Source organism: Rhyacophila brunnea, unplaced genomic scaffold (genome assembly GCF_057557595.1).
Source record: "Rhyacophila brunnea isolate RB1 unplaced genomic scaffold, BYU_Rbru_1.0 scaffold_11, whole genome shotgun sequence".
Taxonomy (NCBI): Eukaryota; Metazoa; Arthropoda; class Insecta; order Trichoptera; family Rhyacophilidae; genus Rhyacophila; species Rhyacophila brunnea.
The window spans coordinates 38,927,208-38,949,753 of record NW_028232763.1 but is presented as its reverse complement, the minus strand read 5'-3'; the positions used below and the strand labels follow the sequence as shown (position 1 = coordinate 38,949,753).

At 31.1% G+C, this 22,546-nt stretch overlaps 1 protein-coding gene across 1 annotated transcript in view; it reads left to right on the top strand.

Annotated features, from left to right (window-relative positions):
* Positions 1–22,546, top strand: part of LOC147078706 (ATP-binding cassette sub-family G member 1) — a 152,923-nt gene that overhangs the window by 119,949 nt on the left and 10,428 nt on the right. The window contains exons 2-4 of the mRNA XM_085957634.1: positions 3,017–3,134; positions 19,908–20,100; positions 21,257–21,402. Of these exons, the coding sequence (XP_085813760.1) occupies positions 3,017–3,134; positions 19,908–20,100; positions 21,257–21,402 (457 nt within the window). The remainder of the gene's footprint in view (positions 1–3,016; positions 3,135–19,907; positions 20,101–21,256; positions 21,403–22,546) is intronic.

Below are 22,546 nucleotides of genomic sequence, written 5' to 3'. Positions count from 1 at the left end.
GCAGTTCAAAAATAGTTTCCTAGAAACCCAACATTTGAAGTGGGGTTGTATTATATTTCGACAATTGTTTCAAAAATAGTGTTAATATAAATACGTATTTTTTTATTCCAATGTTGATGGTCCCATTTTTTTGATTTAACTCTAACTCTCTTTAAACTACGCGGTTAGTCACTGTGCATATTTCGAGCTAATAAAAACTATCCGTATAGGATGGTTTTATTTATTTATAACACAGAAATACGTTGGGCCTACGTTGGCCACCAGGTATAGTATGCTATAGTATTTATAAAATATAAACACTTCTGGTTTTACGATTTATTTAGAGTTCACAGAAATTTAATCAATAATAACAGAGAATACTTAAGACAAGACATAAGAAGATTAGATGACTCGCTTGACCAGATAATCAGATGAACGCACCAAAGAATTAGTTCAGTTCAGGTAGGTATCACATTTGATAACTAGAAAACACACTTATCACTAGAAATGAATCTCGATAGTATAAGGTACTTAGTTTCAAAATATAGGACCTGTATGACCAAAAGGGTCAGAGCTAATCAGACTAAGCTGACTGGCTGTAAGACTGTGAGAGATAAAAATTACGGAGTCAACATATAGTTAAATCCTAATCCGTCTACATAGTGCTTGTGGCGTCCAGTCAATGGGCGGCCCCACCTATGGGTCTCCTTTGGAAGTCGAGCCGCTATATCCGCCATTTTTTTATTAGTGGTATCCTATCTCTCTCCTTTGAATTTGCAATGGAGCTCTGAAATCATATTAAAAGATAGGGAATAAGAAGCAGATTTAAAAAAATGGATTAGGCAGGGAAAACGTTAAATAAAATAAATAGTTTTACTCAAGTAATATAAAATAAATTATCGATTTTTGCCAACTGATTCCCATACTGAATATTCATTATTAGTATAACTAATTGTCATCATACATTTTTCACTATAAAGCTTAGTTAAATATAATATCGTCTCTGTTCTGGCAGAACACACTAACTGGAGAATACTAGTTTTGAGTAATTTGACTTTGAAGTTGTTAAAATGTTTGAAATAATGGTATATCATATGAGTTTATTAAATAATCGTAAAAATGATGACTTTAAAATAAAGACTGTTTATTTATTAAGAAGGTTTCCAGACGGTAAAGTTTGAAATAAGGAACATTTTGGTACTAACTCAATATGTAATTTTTTTCGAATTAGTGTCTTCTGCCAGAACAGTGACGATATGAAGATTAAAAACCCAGTATTTTTATAACTTTTCCTTTAATAGCTCTCTAATAGTCGCTTATTATCAATAGTCTTTTTCGAAAGGTGTGTTCTTTATTTAAAAATTGTATCGAAGTTTTTTTTTAATTATGCGAAATTCGATCGCAACAACAAATAAGTTGGACACCCCTAGTGTACTAATATATTGTATTGTATTAGAAAAATAATAAAAATCACAGATAAATCTGATTATATTAAAAGTGTAGTAAAATCCTTCAGCGTCCCACACTTAATGACCAATATTAAAACTAACCTAACACAATTTGAACAAAATACATAATAATCGCCTTAATTTGATGTGTTACCTCCATAAATATATTGAGTAGAAAATATTGACTTAAATATACTGATATTTATAGAGAAGTCATCATGGATATAACAATGGAGTAATAAATCAAGGGCTGCTTTTGTTGAAAAGATCATGTGTAATTAAAATAGGATGATTATAAGATTATAACTAACGTATTCATTACACCAATTAATTATGTATATTATGTCTACATTTAGTATATTCAATAATACATTTTTAAATAAACCTGACACAAAGTTATCAATACCTAGTTATTTTTAAAGTAACGTTATATAATTATACGTAACTACGTACTATGTGTATATACGTACTACGTACTATGCGAATATGCATTTATAAATTAATAACCTTGTGCTTTACTGTATTTTACTCAACCATATGGTTTCGATCCCACGTCAGTCAAAAATGTGCGTTTGTTTCAGAGCATTGAGCCAATGGATTTTTGAAGCCACGGTCATCACCAATACACAGGCCGTATACAAAGTTTAGCGCCAAAAATCAGTGGTCCTACTTTGTAACTGTCAAAATAAAAATGTAACGATTTCCTATATTATTTTATATTAGACGTATTATAACATGTTTTTACAATAGTAATTTAATATAAAAATACACCTTTGTAGAATTTAATTAATTCGCGTAGAGGTTAGATAAGGATTAGAGGAGAATGAGCAAAGAATATCATTAAATATTGTTTAATATATTTAATAATACTTTTATAAAATCTGGTTAAATTCATTATATTTAGTTAAAATTCTGTACATTTTGACAGCTACTAAGAAAGATCACAAAGTTTGATATTAAATTTTGTACCTAGCATGTACATATGATATACGTCGACTTAGTTAAGTAAAATATGTACTAACAAGTCTTACAACTTATAAATTTATTATTAAAACTTTAACTCTGTGATAGCAAATTGGAAAACTAAAACCAGAATGAAGCACATATTATTTTGCATATATGACGACAAAGTTTGTTTATTTATTCAACTGAATTATGTTTAAATAATTACTTTAGAGTAAAACTAACTGTAATATTCGTCATATTAATTATTTAAAATTCAGATACAAAAAATTGGTACATATTGACGACATTTAACGACTTTATATACGTTCTTATAGTGGAATACTACTTAACTTTGAAATTGCGCAGGATGCGATTTCTTCTACTGCGCATGAATTACATAATATGTTATTTTTACCGTCATTATTTCCGATTACACTGCATCGTTTTCTCTCGCTCGGCGTCGCTCCAACTACGTCATATTATGTTCTGTTAAAACAATCTAAATTCAAGCTTATGTGGTATGTTTATACCGAGCCATGCAAAAATCACAAATGTCAACCTCAATGTCAGATAAGACAATTTGTCAGAATGCCTGCAATTATGCCATTTTCTTAATTTTTAACATTGTTTATTTTCTATTTCAGAAAAGAAAGCGGTCCTCAAAGAAGTGAGCGGAAAATTTAAATCTGGAGAACTAACGGCGATTATGGGACCGTCTGGAGCTGGAAAAACATCTTTACTGAATATACTAACAGGTTTTCAGTAAGTAAAGTAACCTTTGATTGATATATACATATACCTTATTACTTTTTGAATAGATTTATCCGTTGATGTGTCCCCTATCCTCCCACTATAACCTCACGGTTCGTATCTTACACCGTTATGCATCATAACTCTGTCAATTCACCGCGTAGACGGATTCGGCTAACTTTATTTTTTTTGAAATATTAGGTAAGTTATCTGTATTGTATTTATACTGATTTGATCAAAATTTATAATAATTAACAAATAATTTTTAATTAACTATTTCTTTAATTCAACGAATAATTCACAAGATTTAAGAATGTACCATTCTAATTATTGAACATACATAATTTTGAAAAACACATATATTTATATTACATATAATAAATTTAGAAGAGCGCTGATGAGTAGCTATTATAAGGCCAATAGTTACAATTTGTCGCAATTAGTATATCGGCTCGTAGCATAGAGGATAATGCGCGGACGGGGCGTAATCCCAAGAGATGCTGGTTCAATTCCAGCCGGGTGGCTTACTTTTTTCAAAAAGATTTTTTCTATTCGTTATAATATATTTTCTCAGAAGTGTCTTGCAAAATTATGTAGGTATGTTAAATAACGTTTAATAATATAGAGTTACAATATCGACTAATTCGAGTTCACTAGATTTAAACTATTGTTCATAAACCTGAATTGTGTGTGGTGGTAAATTTCCCCTGAATAATTAGTTATATCTTGCCTATACTAATATTTTTTGTATTGTATTCTTTTACCTTACAAAGGCGCATCCGCATCCTGTTTTTATCGCGCGCAGAGCAATTAGAAAATTATTTTTCCTTGAAAAACTTGGTTAGCAGTATTTATAGAGAATGTGTTTTCGAAAAGTAAAAATTTACATCACCTATAAATATTTCATTTTTAATACATTATAATTATTATAGTATTTAACTAAGTTTTAATTTAAAATTAGTTAAACGTAGTGTTATACGTGAAAATATTAATTCTGCACTGAAAAGAATAATTTTCCATTTCACTAATTGTCTGCATAATGTTTTAAAACAATAATTACGTAGGTACCCTTTATGACTTTATCTAAATATGTAACTTATATAAGAGTTTTCCAAACGGTGTTCCGCAAGATACTGTTATTTATAATAATGAGGAGTCTATGACCAATATCAACTATGTATAAAAGGTCTTCTTTAACACTTTATTGACGAGATATTATGAATAACTTTTTCAAACATCGAACCACATATATACAATATTTGTGTTCTTTTTACACAAATGCATGTATCTTATTAAAATAAGTGATTTCCAACATTTAAGTATATTTATCACACTTGAATGGTCAAAGACATAGCTTATAATTAGTATCTTTATAATTATCTTCAAATGTGTTAATCTTGCCCATTTTTTGAATAATAAAATGCCTAATTCTTGTCAAATTTGGGATCACAGATATTATCAATATATTTTTTTATCGTAAATATTTCACTATAATAATGTCGACATAAATTTTACTAATCGTTTTATAAATGCGTTTAAAAATAAATAAATCTAAAAAATCTTAACACCACTGCACATGTATGTACTGAAATATGACTATGTTCTAAAACATAAGAGCGAGAGGTTTAAAAGAATACTATTTTATATAATAAAAATACTTTATGCAGTCATCAAATGTTTAAAATAACTATAAAGGATAAGAAGGCTTTAAAATTATATAAATAGATTATCTACAACGTTTAAGGAGTGTCCAGTATCATGGTTTGAAAATACAATAAAAACTCAATTTTGACCTACGACGAGCACGTGGGCCGTTAATACAAAAAATATAATATAAAAAAATACCATGACTAAATAAATATAAAATAAAGTTAAGAAGCACTGAATTGGATAAAAAAAAATGTTATAAGATCTTACTTACTGATCTGAACTAAATAGATGTCGGATATGCATTCAAATTACGACAAAAAATATAATCTCTTGATAAATCTACGTTATTTATTTAAAAGTAAACGTAAAATTATAACAATACCTAAGATATAATTGTTTATATAGATAGTAACTGCTTTAATTATCATTAAAAGGTAATTAAAAATAAATGGATTGTGTGTGTAGATATAATCATATACAACTCAGTTTCAATTTAATTGGTATAACTACATACTTAGATCAAATTTACATGAGATATAATATAATAATTATCTTTGCGCTACATTGTAGTATTAATAGGCAACTATGTCAATTCATATTACGATAATATTTTATAGACTGGGGTGATGTTTTTTTTATTATAAATTTAAATATTATAGCGCCTGGCCCCCTATGTTAGAACTTGCGAGTGGCAGCTGCCCGGTCGACATGACGTCATATGACATCATTGTGACGTACTACCGGAGTGATAATAGCATTCGAGAAAATAACGCTACTCAGACAGTGGCGCTATTCATTGTCACCATACACATATAGGTGTTTCATCATATTAATATCTATGGTGAGCACTGTGCGCTGGGCGGCATGCCTCGAGCGTGTATTGGCTGACGTCACAATTACGTCATGACGTCTGGTGCCACACGAGTCGATAGTTAGGAAATCGCGGTGCTGTATACGTACATGAATTTACTGGTATTAACAGTATGTAAATTAAACTATCTCGATAATAACTGTTCACACGTAATACTGCTGATTGTCTCGCCAATTTCATTCTTCAAGCGTAAACGAGACGCGTTGTTGTTATTGTTTAGTGCTATTTGACTGGTTGTAAACGTTGAAATGAGTGGTGTAGTTCGTATTTATTCCGGCAGGTTCACCAATATCGTTCATGTCCATACGGCATGCAAGTTTCAACTATCGCGTAAAAATTTAGAAGCTTCTGAACTTTTTTTTGATCCATGCATGCAATCTTGCAACTTGCTCGGTAATACATGTTTTCGCTTGCATTTTCTTGTTATAGTCGCGATAATACGTACTTTCAGCAATAAATCCACGCATGTGTAAACGGGGTACTACAGTCAAAAGGATGAAAATACTAAGTTACGAAATTTAATTTATTGTTATGAAACAAATCGTGATCAGTTGTTTACTCTCCGAATGTGCAGATCAAACCATACATCGGTAATACCAATTAGGAGGGCAATAACTGTGTTTAACCAAATCATTTCAGATGTTGATATATTCCACTTGCGTGAGGATGAGTTTAGGTAGACTTTGTTTTATATTCGTTTAAATAAGTCTGGGTACTCATTCGATATACTTCCATGCACTTTTTTTACTATTCTTATAATCGTGACTTCCATTAATTATAATAATATAGTTAATTAGTACACTGGTTTTTTTTTTTTGTTTTTATGTTATGTTGCGAACGCCTTCAATTTTAATTTGAGATATTAACCATATTATGTAAAATAAATTTTAAAACATGATATTAAATAATTACAAGATAAAAAGAATTTAAATTTTCTGATGAATCATATAAACTTGACTTGACTAGCTTAAACGATCAAAAAAAAATTGTACTTGATAGAAATAATACTCAAATGTCATTGATTTCCATAGTAACGCACGTATATATTAATATTAATAATTTAGTTGCCAGGACCCACTTAGCAACCAATAATAGTTTTACTTTTTACGGATGTCTTCCGAAATAACTTTTCATACAAAACAGAATTAACTGAAAATAAAATCAATTCTACTTAAAGATGGCTAAAAGTGTTTAAAAAATGCATTGGCAATGTGTTCTTATATATTCTAAAAGTTTCAAATGTCCAGATAGTCGGGAAGTTAGTTAAAAATCGATTGCAAGATTTCTACCGGACAAATTTAATAATACGAGCTAAGAAAAACGTTGTAATAATAATAATAAAAAACGTTGTAAAATAGATACTTAGCTCGATTAATACAAATTAAAAATACATCGTATTTTTTTTAAAACTTGCTGTATCATAGTTTTTAATTGTTACCTTATTATAAAAGCTAGGTATAACAGCAAAATGTATCTTTACTTGTATTTAAATGAAACCAGTAAATGCCATCAATTTGCGATAAATACTAAAATGGCCTTCTAAGATAGTGTTCATGTGGATGCACTGCCATTATTAAACATGCAATATGCAATATGTCTTCCTTTAATAATACAATAATGCATATATGCTCCAAGTAGGGATTGGATTACGGGTATTTCAAAATCGGTATCCCAGTATTGTTCGATACCAAAATATCGGTTTTAAAAATCAGACAATACCGATTTATTATTCGGTATTGAAGGAGGGAAACAAAATGTATTAATTAACAAAAAAGGTTTAACAGTATTTTCAGACGTATCTGATATCGTGGTTAAATACTCGTTTGTATAATCAATCGTAACCTCAGTCCTTGTGCCGAATATTTTGTGTTTGAATAATAATTATCTATACACTATAATGGACTTGTCCGTGCCTAATTTTTTTCATGTTTATCTACTAAAGTGTAGCTTATACTATTACGGAGAATTTTAATTTTGTTCAACAAAAAACTGAGTAACATTGTGTTTCATTTTCCATCTTGAAATTACCAATTAATTTTCAAGTCACATACATATCTATACTTCATAATATAAATTTATTGAAAGGAAGAAGAATGTACCAATAGTTCTATAGCTATTATGTATCACCTTTACATATTTTTTAATGTTTACCTATTTATATATTTTTGCTACAAAATATTAATATTTTAAAAATATTTACTGGTAGCTGTGTTTTCCATAATATATTTAACGAATACCAGTATTAATTCCGGTATCCAATGGAAAAGACCGAAATACCGGTATTTATATTTTCATTCGGTATTGCAATCCCTACCTCCAAGATAACGAGAAGTTTTTGTCATGACGTCTTCTAAATCTATGTCAAGTATGTACCTACTTTATTCTGCATGTTAGTAAGAAGTACCTACCTATGATTTAAAGAAAAGATTATCCGATATAAATTGAAAGATCACTACAGAGACGGATTGTAAAACGGTTGTCTAACCTTTTGGTGTATTCTATTTTTAAATATTCTATTTTATGCAAAAACAAGTGTACAGTTACTGTAGACAGATTTGATGTTAATTCTATACTATTTTAATCAGTGCTTCGCAACCCTGTCGCATCACGGTAGACTATTTTACTATGTTTTTATTAGCTCGCATTCTTGTTTGTCCCGTACAGATTTTTTCTTGTTTGTCCAAGATTTTTAACTTACTTCCCGACTAGCTAGACATTTGAAACTTTTAGAATAGATCAGAACACGACGGGAATTCATTTTTTAAATACTTTTGGTCATCTTTAAGCAGAATTGAATTCATTTTCAGTTCAGTTCAACAAAACAGAATTCAGTTAATTCTGTTTTGTTTGTTTCGGAAAAAAATCGTTAAAAGTAATATTTACTACTCACTATTATTGGTTGCTCAGTGGGTGGCAATTAAATTATTGATATATACGTGCGTTACTATGGAAATCAATATGAAATGTCAAAATGACATTTCAGTATTCTATATTTATTAATACATACCTAGAATTGTCATATTTATATGATTCAACAGAAAATTTAAAAACGTGGTAAGTATATAAAAAGTTCTTTATATCTTGTAATTATTTTTTAATCATGGCACACCAAGGAATATTCACTTATTTAATGAACGTATCTATATTTTTGGGTATTTTGAAGAAAACTATCTTCTATAGAGATTGGCTTAAACGTGTGAAAATGATGACAAAACAGACCACCAAGACTAATGATTAGATTAACCGCAGGTAGGTTAGATTAACTTTGGTACATCCCCTAAAAATAGCCTGATGCAACTACTTGTAATTCAGATTTTTTTTTTAAAGTTATCACTTTTAATTTAATATTTTTTTTATTAGACCGAAGTTAAATGACAGGTATTTAATTACTATTGTGATGCTTAATGAGGCTAATTACGAGAAATACATTTCTCGTCAACAATTTGTAACAATAATCATTAAAAAAATTGTATGTCACCATCTATAACCCTGTTCATATAAGGGCTTTTTTCCTATTTTTTCCTTGAATTCATCACAATGCATGCGTCGTCTGCGCATTGCATGCCTCAAACTGGTTTTAAAATGGCTGTTATTTGTGATGAAAGTACTAACGCAGGCAGATCCGACAGGCTTGGATTTCTGTTCAACACTCGATCAACTTCGTATTTTTCGGGAAGGTTCGGGTTGTTCGTGTAATTTTATTTTGACATATGACGTTTATGGGGGTGAATATTAATTCATACAAGAATATCTATCATTCATGTAATGCAAAGTAGACCGACTAGATAGCTGGAAACTAGTTATAAGACTGATTTTGTCTTTAGAACATACTCAATTATTATTAATTATTAGAAATGTGTAGAAATAAGTTTGAAAAAAACTAAAACAATTAAGTGTTTGCCATTGTTTATCTTTAACTTTATTCAGTAGTTTTCCAAGCACACTCCGTGATGGCGCTGTATTATCGAGATTAATTTTGTTCATCACTTGCAAATCCATCTACGTGTATTATCTATGAGTTGACGAATTGAAAACTTTGATGAACTATGATGTAGACAGAGAGACGAATGCCTCTGCTTGAGTCATGCACAAAACGGTAACCGAACAAAACAGACCATAATAAAACAGAGCATGAAGAAACAGAACGATAACAAAACAGTGACAAAACAGAACAGCCATATGAGAAATAAACGTTTAAACGTTATAAAGTTTATAAACGCATTATATATACATATTCAATATATTTAATTACTGCATATTGGCCATTCGGCGTAAAAAGCTCAATTTATCTGCTTGATTTTGATAATCATGCACAACTCCACAGAATTAAAACTCATCATTTCGTTGTACCTAGTCACCCAAGCATTTTGAACATATTGTATGGACTAAGACGAGATATTCCTAGCTTGCCGGCATCACCGAGTTGAATCCCGTTTAATTGAGGCTTTCCAACGATTAGGAATGCATAAATTATATCATTTGATTTTTTGACGGCGTTTTGAAAACCTGTGTTATTAAAAATCTTACAACGTGTAGAGATACGACTATTTCAATATTAAATGTTATATTTTTCCTGAAAGGTCATACCTAGTTCTATTTATCGCTGTTCTGTTTTGTCACTGTTCTGTTTTTTCATGTTCTGTTTTGTCACCGTTCTGTTTCTCCATGTTATATTTTAACATGTTTTGTTTATTCATGGAACCGCACAAAACTACTCAGTCTAAAACCAGAATTTAAAAGTTGAAGTGAAAGCGGATGATGAAGTGATTAGCTGTGGACTCTTATCTGTATGCAACGATATCTTACGTTACCGATCGCTTACGGCACACCAGTTGGGAACCTTTTATTTAAATAATACTTCAACCCAAAACTGAATAATCATCAAATTCTATATACTATTACTATAGATTGCTAGTTATTTGAGAGCTTATTTTAATTTTAAATTCTGACGGCGATCAACTACTCCGTTATTGAATAAATTATACATAACTCCAAGTGTCTCGATTTTTTAATTTTAAATAGTAGGTAATTAATATGAATAAACTGACATTTTGGAAACCGGAAGGAAACCAAAGACCTGGTCGACCTCATACAAGATGGAGAGATAAAGTCGAGATGGATTTAAAGACCATGGGTATCCAAAACTGGTGACATAATATGTTAAAAGAGGCCAATACACACTAAGATTTTAATGAATATGGAGATTTTTCAATAATAGAGACCAATCACATTATTAATTATTGTCATATGCATTACAATATTTCAGTTTGACTGAAATAAAAATTCATTGCCTATCATTTGTTTTATTTATAATTAGTCATACATTACAAACAGAATACAATTTAACTTCAGAAACAAATAGTTTGTAATATTCTTTATTGAACACATATTATTTGGAAACACCTCATAAATGTAATTATTATAAAAATTTTGAAAATAAATATAGCGCCGCACAGGATTCGAACCAGCATCAATCGGATTGTTGCCAATGTACTTTACCATTTTTTCTAATATGTATATTTCTGGAGTGTTTCTAAATTATTTATGTAGAATTTAACTTTATTTTTATTCGTGTTTGCTTGGCACTGCCAGTGATTTTCATTGTTATGGAACGGCGGAACTATTTTCATATAAGGAAATTTTATATTTAAATTAATTTTATTGGAAGCTAATTAATATAATATATATTATAAAAGATTATATTTTAGACAATAACTTGTTACAGTATGGTTTGATACAGTGAATGCAATCGATGCGTTTTTTTTTAAGGTTGAATTGAAACTGAATTGTAAACCTATTTTGATTGAGTATATTATAAATTATAAAACAAACATTGATATTTCGGATGGCATTCTCCGACGATAGTTTGAAACAATACGCGATATATCATATCTTAATCAAATGCTTTACCAGACATTCATTGTACTGCTTACTAACACTAGATAAGAATAATATAAAAATAAGCTCAAATTGCGGGGCTATAACGTAATGATGCCTGCATAAATGATCCATTTACTCCCAACTGCCACAGTACTAATTCAATCATTTTTTAAATATTCCGATTAGCTATGTATCAAGTTTACTGTAGTACAGACAGTTCGATAGTCTTCCATTTTAGTCTTAAACTCTACACTGACAATAATATAATGAAACTTTAAACTGCTTAGCCTAATACCCCGTTTACACGTGAATGGATTTACTGTTCACAGTAAGAAAATGTATAGGAAAACATGTATTATCCTGCAGTTGGCAAGATTGCGTGCATAAATCAAAAAAGATTGGAAGATTCCAAATTGTGATGATTTATTGCGCGCAAGTAAGATTATTTTCTATCTGCGCCTGCGCAGTAGAGCGACATGCCGGTAAAAAAACGAACTACTCATTTTGAGCTCCGATTTGCAATACGACCTGTCAGATAGTAGTATAAAATGACAACCTCGCATCTCGCTTACTCCATGACAGTAATTCCATGCATGTGTACAGGCGCTATTATAATATTATAATTGTGACAATACTCTCATAATTAGTATGAATGTCCAATAGTTTATGGCTAATGCAATAAATTAATGATGACATATAAATACATATTTCATACATATAGACTATTTTTTTTATATAATAGTACGTATTCAAATATAATCAATAATAACGTTTTTAATTAGGTAGGTAACGTAAACTCAATTACAATTTATTTATTAATTATAAACAATTCCATTTCTGATCCCATGTTCTACGCTGTACAATCAATACAACTTAATGCACATTTATCATTAATATATTATTTTTATAAAAAGCACTTTGATCTTGAACTAGTAACGAATACCTAAGTAAATAAATACATGGTCGTACCTATAAGAAGTTGTCAGCCTGGCGATAATCACAGTGTTATGCAATGTGGTAATATTAAATAATTAATATCGACTGTTAAAAGGCAATAGGACTTAACCCGTACAGATCAAATTTTAGTTGGGAAACAAAAACGTTTTTATGATTTTCGGTTAAAATATAACTTAAACTTGAAGCCTACATGACAATTAATAACTAGGCGTACCTATTGTTTACCTACTCTGCGCATCTATTCTATACACAAGACTGCTATCGGCCGCTATCGTTAGCTATCAAGGGTAGTTTTCCATTGTTTGTATCGAAGTATTAGAAATTATTGTAACAATTAAAATAATTTAGTTATAATTGGTACAATTACCCCGTTTACTAGTGCATGGATTTACTATTGACAGTACGTTTTATCGCGGCCATAACAAGACAATGTATGGGTAAACATGTATTATCCTGCAGTTGGCAAGATTGCATGCATGAATCAAAGAAGTTTGGAAGCTTCTGAATTTTTATGCGACAGTAGGATTTTTTCAATCTGCACCTGCGCAGTAGAATGATAGTGGCGAACATTCCGGCAAAAAAACGAACCACGAACGAAATTTCAGGTTGACAGATTATCACTACCTGTTAAACATTACAAAAAATAGTACCATAAAATGACAACATCGCGGAGAGACAGTCAGCACTTTTACGTGTAAACAGTTATTGTCACGATGGTTTAAAATACGCACTATTGCTTCCAGTAAATCCATGTACGTGTACTACAGGCGCTGTAAGTTCTATGTTTTAACAGTACCTCTCTTGGCTGTGTTAAATTTTAGAACGAGACAGTTTTCACTATTTAGACGGCATCAAGTACTTCGATACAAAAATCAAACACTACCCTCGATAGCAGCCGATAGCGGCCAAGAGCAGTCTTGTGTATAGAATAGATGCGCTGATATTAATTATTGTGGTGATAATTTAAACAAAATCAATAAAAATTAATGTTTAGTCTTTTTTTCCCAGTTCACTACCTTCTTTTTTAATTACTACATAAATTTAGACAATAATTTCGTATTTTCGATTTATATCCTCTGGACACAACGTGCATTTAGTCGTGTACAATGTTATTATCCAATAAAACCTATTAAGAAAAAAAACTGAGGGTTAAATCCTTTTGCCTTTCTACAGTCGATTAACTACTTAATATAATATGATAAGTTGGGCACTACGTTATAAAAATATGTATCTACTAGCGATAGCTCGCGACTTCTTTTAGAATATTTAAATTAGAAAGATAATTATACAGAATAGAGAAATATTTTTTTCCAACAGTATGCCTATACACGAATAATTATTGTACGCCACTGGTAGGTACGTATACAAATTTCCATTAATATGTGGATGGATTTTGCTAATGGGTAATATATATTATACGAAAATCATTTTCCTTATATTTTTACCGAAGCGGGACTTATTATCTATCTGCGTATCAAGTTGAATTGTGATAAAAATAGGTGACCTAGTGACTGGTTTAGGGACGTGGAGCCCTTAAGCGGTGTCCACATTGGCAACAGATTGCTGGCAACCTCGTTCAATTTCGATTGAAATAATTTATGGTCATATAAATAAGCATAATTTTTAAATTTTGGTATAATTTAATAATTGTATAACTGATTTTATCTGCTTAGAAGCTTCCTTTTAAATCCTCTGACAAATCTATCGTGTTTACTACATCAAATAAAATCGCCAATAGGTCAACCAGACATATTTATTAAAGATCAAACATTGATAACATAATATCATGCTAAGAATTGTGATTTCCCGGAAAGACATAATTAATATTGTTAATGGCCTTAATTTCACTGTTTACATACCTACGCTTGAATGATTTTGCTGCATTTATTTTTTTTACACATGCAATGTCGCCACACGTCTTCCTTCCTCATTAATAATAATAAAGGTGCCTTTTTACTAACATATTCACATTTAATATGATGCTATCAATTTAACTAAGCCGGCTCTCACATCTAAACTCGCCTCGTCTACCACACAGCCATATATCATATCCTCTAGGAACGTCGCTTCGATTTTGCATATGAAGACCGCACACATCTACCTAGCGACAGTCGCGCGTAACGTCTCGAAACGTATATAATTTGGATGCGGTGACGGGGAGCCGGTATAGGAATGAAAAATTCGTAGGTGTGCGTATGCGTTCTGGTGGCTGCGACTCGTAGCCCGAGATACGTGCAACTTGTCAATTGCAACAGTAGATTTTTTTTAACTAAAAAGTCTCATTATACCAATATGAGGAGCTCTATATGGCAACATAACGGATCGAATTATAATCAAACAATAACCAACACACTTTGCGTCAATTTGCTATAAATTCCATGTGTCTTAACCCTAAGCTGGCTCTCACATCTAAATTCGCCTCGTTTGCTGCATAACCATAAATTAAACCTTTCAAGAATGTCGATTCGGTGTTGAATATGATGTCCGCATAGTACCTAGCGACAGTCGCGCGTAACCTCCGAAACGTACATTATTATATTCGGATGCGGTGACTGGCGAGCCGGTAAAGGAATGACCAATTCGTAGGTGTGCGTATGCGTTTTGCTGGCTTCGACTCGCAGTAGTAACTTAATAGTAGATGTTTTTTCAAACTAAACAGTCGCATTCGACCAATATGCCGAGCTCAGTTTGGCAACCTGTGCATAATGATGACGTCAACGTATTTGACACGTTCCAGACGAGACGAGTTTTGATGTGCGAGCCGGCTTATTATTACTAATTAATACTACCTAAATCTATAGTCAAGCAGTATGCCGTAAAAAGTCAGATATATAAATCTGACATACTACCCTTGTCTTTTGACGTATATTACATTACATCTACGTATCTATCACTAGGTAACATCCATAAATCAGTCAATCGTGTAATTTATTTATACATTCACTACAATGTCGTTAAAAAAAATTTAATTGATGTCATTATTAGAACACAATGTATTAACCAAGAACACTACAAATAAAAACCATTAAAATAAAATGCCAGCAAAGCTTGTAAAATGTTACATCGTATTATATAGATACCATTAGTACTTCGCTTAATTATATTAGCCATAGCACTAGAGAACTATCAAAGTGGAACAGTATAAGTTAGAATTAGTTGTATTCGTTGTCAGTGTGTATTTACCTAGGGACGGCAGGTTATATGAAAGTATGGTGAGGCAGGCTTGTAATCAAGTTATGGTAGCACTTCAACGTGCGTCACATTGACGCTCAGTTTGCATTGGTAAGTCAACGTGAAAGGTTCACCTGAGGTAGGTAATATTCAGTAAAAATGGTTGTGTGTTGCGTGCTAAATTGTAAAAACGACAGCAATGAAAAGAATAAACGCTTAGGAGCCGTGACGTATCACAAATGAGTATGTTTAATTAAATTTATACATGTTAAAATAATAATCTTAAATAATTTCGACTGCATAACGCGTGGTGAAATTCGCTTCGTATTACTCTGTTTACACAGCACCCGTGTATGTATTGTTCAGGACCGCATTAAGTGAAAGCATTGATTATTAATATTATAATTGAATATAATAAACACATTTCGATTTTATCGTATATTTGAGTATTGTTATATCATTGTATGCGTTGATACTTTGATATTATTTTCTGTTAATTCTTCGTGGAATCCCAGTACACAAGATTTTTTAAGATATATAGGTATATATATTTATTTTGTTTACCAAATTAATCGATTATGAGACGTGTTTGTGTTCAGATATTTATAATCCATATACCTATATATATGTACGTACTACTTATATTATGTTTTTGTATATCCGTGTTTCTTATTTTTAAATGATTACTTGATGTTATTAATTCGAAAATTACTTATTAATTCTCTTAATATTTATCATAACAGAACTATTGGAAAGTTGGTAAGTATAACCTAATTAAGCGCAAACTAATTACAAATATGTAAGTTAAAATTAATTAAGGCTGAATTAATTACAGTGATGGGATATTTGCAAAAATGTCATAATATTTTTCAATGTGTATAACTTTATGTAAACTTTATTTTTGATTATTATAATATGATGACATACTATATCCTTTTATAATTTTATTTACTTTAATTACTTCATTGCTATTATTATAATTACTTTATTACTTGTATTACTTTTGAAAGACATATAGGCAAGTACCTAAATAACCTACCAATATTTTCATAAATTCCCAACTTTCAAATATAATTATACTAAAATCCCAGTTAATTAATTAATTATACTAAACAGTGTTATTATTTTAAACCTTCCTTCGCTGAACATTATTCTATTATTATACGAGTACGTTATAACTACGGTCAAAGGGCCAACGTAAATCCTCCGTGATGCCCTGCATTTTTTTTATCCCGTCGCTTTTTCTCGTAAGTTTTCGGCTATTGTCGGCATGCTTCATTCGATTGCATGAGTGATCCGTTTCTTTGCCTATCTCTATATTTATACATCTATGGTATTTACCTTTTGGTGAGTACACATAGTGCAGGAAGATGCCGAAAGGCGAAACCCGGGTCGCTAAAAACGACTCAAATGAAATAGTACAAAACTTAAATCCATTAGAATTTAAATTCATACTGCCCCTCACCGTAACTGTATGTTAAAAAAAAGATATATTAAATAATAATATTAACCTTCAATCTTAATTGCCTAAATAACCATAAATGATTTAATTTGATTAATTCAGGTGTTTTCCCTTATTTTGTTCATCAAGTACATAGCTTTAAATGGAGTTTCCCGTACGTAGAGGTAATCCATACCTTTGTTAATAAAATAATAATGTACAATAATAATATATCATATTATTAATAATTGATAATATTATTATCATATCATAAAACCTATTCTCACGATCTCCTTGTAAAACTGTAAATTCTGTTTAATTGAATAATAATCATCTTCACCGACAAGATGTTATTAATTTTTAAATAAATTTGCTTTAATAAATGTAGTTTTAAATACGATTTTTTATAAACAATTAAAAATTACACTATAATATTAAATACCCCATAATATAGTATTGCTAACAAACACATTTAAAAATCACTACAAAATGCAGAGAAAGCTCACTATCCGAATGGGTGTGGCTGGTGTAACATTCAACTCGATGCGGAGTGTCTGGGACTCACTATTGTACTTGATCTAAACAGAATTCCACCTATTCAACGCTTTCATTCTGACGGTGCTGCTTTACGGTAGCGAATCATGGCACCTTACGGAGGCTCAGAGCAACAGGAGCTTAGAAAACATTTTGGTGCTTCCTGTAAATTTTGATTTGTGTGGGTTAAGTCCTTTTGTCGTTTAATAGTTCATAAGTAGGTACACCGTATATTATTTTCTAAGCGATCACTACTGATCATAATGCGATAAATTAATTATTTGTATCAGGTACAAAATTTTGTTCGAAATATTACACAAAGGTATGCGCGATTGATGACCATAAGGTTTATGCACTTTATGACACTTTATGCACTGCTGAGCAATGTGGTGAATGAACGATTGTTCGTGCACAAATCCAACAATAAACTTGGAAATTATGGTGACCGAAATACCGTGACTATGACAAAGAGAGTATAGCTCACCACAATGTGATGGATATAAAAGTGTTATAATATTATAGACCTTGAAGTTAACACCGTTTACCGGGGACGCATTGCTAATCTACAGCCGGCCTAGAAAATTTCGAAAATTAAAATAATAATCAGTCAATATAGATATTATTCAGATTCAAATCATAATAACATTAGTATAATAAGCAGACCCTACCTACATAATAATATTATGATACATATAATGTAATATCACTCTAATAGCAATATTAGTTGCCCATATACTGCTCCCTATGAGAGCAAATGTGGTATGGGACTTCCCATTTAGTATGTAGTACTATTAATTTTCATTCTTTACAAACAGTCAGCAATCATCGATAACTATATCGATATGTTTAATAATTAATGAACTATTTTTTCAATGCTGAAAGTAAATGACAGATACTGCATTTATTTGTTTTGACATGACATGGCAAAAAAATTTACTAATATTTAACAATATTGTTAGTTACATATGAAAATTCCTTACCTACATGATTTTAATATAATACAATGATTAGTTACCCACTACTGCTCGTATGAAAGTAAATATGGTGAGATATGGGACTTGCTATTTGGAATTAAATGTAAATATAAATAAGTTAATATTTACGTTAGCTTACCCACTCCACGCCCAAATTAGATGAGAATTTTTTTAGATCTATACTTGTCAAAAAAATTGAATGAAAATTTATCATAAACTGTATCATTAGCAAAAAAACGATTTACATTGTTATGTAGAATTAAGTAAGTATCAAGAATTCACAATGGATACAATATTTAACATCAAGGGACTCATTTGACTACGCATGATTTATATTTCGCTATGTTTATTTTACTTAAAAGTTATGAGTTAATTTAAAAATTATGTATATATATTATTTATTTTTCTATAATCTAAGATATTATTACATTCTCAAATCTTGTGTCTCATTCGTTGAATAAAACAAATAGTTTATTATATTATTAGCAAGTGTAAGTAAGCTATAAAAACTAAATAATGGAGAGATCCATGACTTCGGTAAGTAATTAACGAATTAATTAATTAATACTTACCTTAATTTATAATTAAGTGTTTACTGATTAGTGATTATACTATAATGTAACACTTTGACATCGTTACTGAACGGTCAGCGACACACCTGATCGAATAGAAAGACGTAATTCTACATCAAAATAATTACAAGATAAAGAACTTTTTATATACCTACCACGTTTTTAAATTGTCTGTTGATTCATATAAACTTGACAATTCTATGTATTAATAATTATTTTTTTTGTACTTGATAGAAATACTGAATAAATATAGAATACTGATATGTCATTTTGACATTATTTCATATTGATTTCCATAGTAACACACGTATATATTAATAATTTAGTTGCTAGGACCCCCTTAAGAACCAACAATAATAACTTTCCATACAAAACAGAATTAACTGAAAATTAATACAATTCTGCTTAAAAATGGCTAATGGTATTAAAAGAATGCATTGTCGTCGTGTTCTGATATATTCTAAAAGTTTCAAATGTCTAACTAGTCGGGAAGTTAGTTAGAAATCTTCTAAAATCAAAAATAGAAAAACATGAAAAAAAAAATGTACTGGACACACAAGAAAAAATTAGTACTGGACAAACAAGAATACGAGCTTATAAAAACGTGGTAATAAAATACTTGTTGATCTCAGATTGGATCTGAGATCTTATAAACTATAAAGTATGTATTTCTGATTTGTGTTAATGAAGCATAATAAACAAGTGATTAAACTGTGTATTTTCTATTATTTTCAGAACAACTGGCGCCACTGGCACCATTAGTAACCAAAAATGCGGACGACGAATGAGTAACCAATACAAAAAAGAATCCTGCTACATTCTCCAGGATGACCAGCTCTGCCCTCTATTTAGCGTCATAGAAATGATGAACATGGCAGCTGATCTGAAACTAGGGAATAATCTTTCCATTATTGCCAAACAGATGGTGGTATGTTACAATTATAAATATATAAATTATTATATACTGTCCTACAAACGTATCTAAAGAACGGTCAAAAATGGAACTACGATGAAGCCATATGGACGCCATATTGAATCGTCATTCCAATGTCAGATGTGTCCAGTTGCGAGTCTTGATTGGTTAGTTTTCGACTGTCGCTCCCCTATCAATTCTTCAGATAAGTTTATGGGACTGTACCTATTCATTATTGACATAACAGATTATTTGATTGCATAGATTGCTGATAGATGTTAAATATCTAATATAATATTATAATAAATAATTTTATGTCTTGTTTTACTTTCACATTTAACGTTAAAAAACTTGACTTGACTTGAACTCTAAACAAGTGACCTCTATTAAACTTTCTTTAAAAAACTACCTTTTTTGTTAACGATCCTATCGATCTGAAACCCTCATGGAAAGTTACCAGGCAGAAAAGTAAAAACAAAAATTGGGGTCGTCGATCTACTTTTCGAGATGATGGAACTTATAGATTGCATTATTGTTTTGCAAGTATAGCGAATAGTTGGTAGAGGCTCTGGCAGCGGATCGAAGGATCGTGGGTTGAAAGGGCGAAGATTGCCAAGGGAACTAAGCCCCATTATGGGGGTCATTGCTCTAGCACTATAATAAACACAGAAAAAATAATGTATTTTTTGATAATTATCTTCGACCATGTTCGATCCTAATAAGATCACATGAGCCTCCACAAGGTGCAGGTTTGTATTAATAGATTTTGTTTTTTTTACGAGAAATGGATGTCAGCCACAAGTACTCATCCTATTAGGTCCATACTCTGACTCATAAATAAAAAAATAATATGTGCACTTGCCATATCCAGGATAAGAACCTGGGATCCACGACGTTATAGGCCGACGCTTAAGCCGCGCGGCCATGATGGATGTATAAGATATAATATAAATCCCCTCCATTTAATGTGCTTTTTAGATGTTAGGAACAGCATTCTTTACCAATTTCGATTATTGAAAGAGCAAAAAAATTATATTATAATTTATAACGTCAAAAATCACTGGGCTTTTAAGAAAAGTTGCGTCCCATGTAATCGCTCAATATGTAATATGTAGGTACTAATGGTAAACTATTCTCATTATTTTAAATATGTATAAATATTTTGTTTCAGATAGATGAAGTCCTGGAAACGTTAGGCTTAACGGCAACAAAAGAGACAAGATGCAGTCGACTGTCTGGGGGTCAAAAGAAGAGACTCTCAATAGCTTTGGAACTAATTGACAACCCACCTATTATGTTTTTGGATGAACCTACAACGTAAGTGTGACAGAAAATTATTGCCTTAAACACCGGCTAGGTGCTCATGCTTTACCACAAGTTTACCTGCGCAAACCGATTTGTATCGGGAAGCTCGTGTGTATGGATGGGAAAACTGTATCTCGCGCAAACTAAAAAGTGTTCCGTATTTCTTGCACAAAGTATACCGCGCAGGCAAGTCGCTGCCATATATCCGGCGCATTATAGCACTTAATAACGTCTACCGTGTAGGAGAAGTCAGTATGGTTGTCTCCTGATCGATGTGTCACGGGTACAAATGCTACTGCTGCAACAATGCACTCATGTTGTTTTTTCAACATAATATGTATGTGTTTACATCCATGATGTGGACACAATGAGTTTATACAATCATAGCTAGATCCAGACGGACATTTTATTTTCTAGATGCCTTTATGAATACCTAATATTTACTATCGAGGTTTCTTTAAGGCGCGCAAACTACTCTACTTGATGCTAAGTCAAAGGAAATTTGAGCCGGTTGAAAAAAATGTCTTATTGAAAACAATTCGTCTACCCGCATCAAGTATTGCTAGTTTGAATTCGGCCAGGGTCTACAAAGCCACCTTGCAAAAACCCTGGAAAATTCTTAGTAGCGCAAGGCGGTGACTGGGAAGTGAGAACTGCGTTTTATAGCTGCGTTTTTTTTCCATGGAAAAATAAATGTTGCATAGGACTGATCTTCTGAGTTTCTTGCTGAGATCTTCTTATATGACTGCAATCCATTGCAATGAATCATTGTTACATGTCGCCATTTATTATTTTGATTGTTTTTATTACATAAATAAATACAGAAATTAAAAAGCGCATCTCGTCCAGCCTCGTTTGCCATGGTTCCCGAAAGGTCTCAGATGTCCGCGTCTGGCATCTGTAATAAAAAAAGTTCAGGTTGTATCACTTCTTGCTAAAAATTGAACAATCGAGGAGTAGATGTAGGTGTATGGCCTTCGATGACTATTATCAATCTGGCGCAGTATCTTTTATCAGATTGTGTTAACATAATATTAACACAATAGTACAAATTAATACATAATTAATAATAGTACAAAATTAATAAAGGAAAAAATTTATTATCTTAAGATAGATAATTAAGGGAGTATCATATGTGGAAAATGCTAAAAATCTT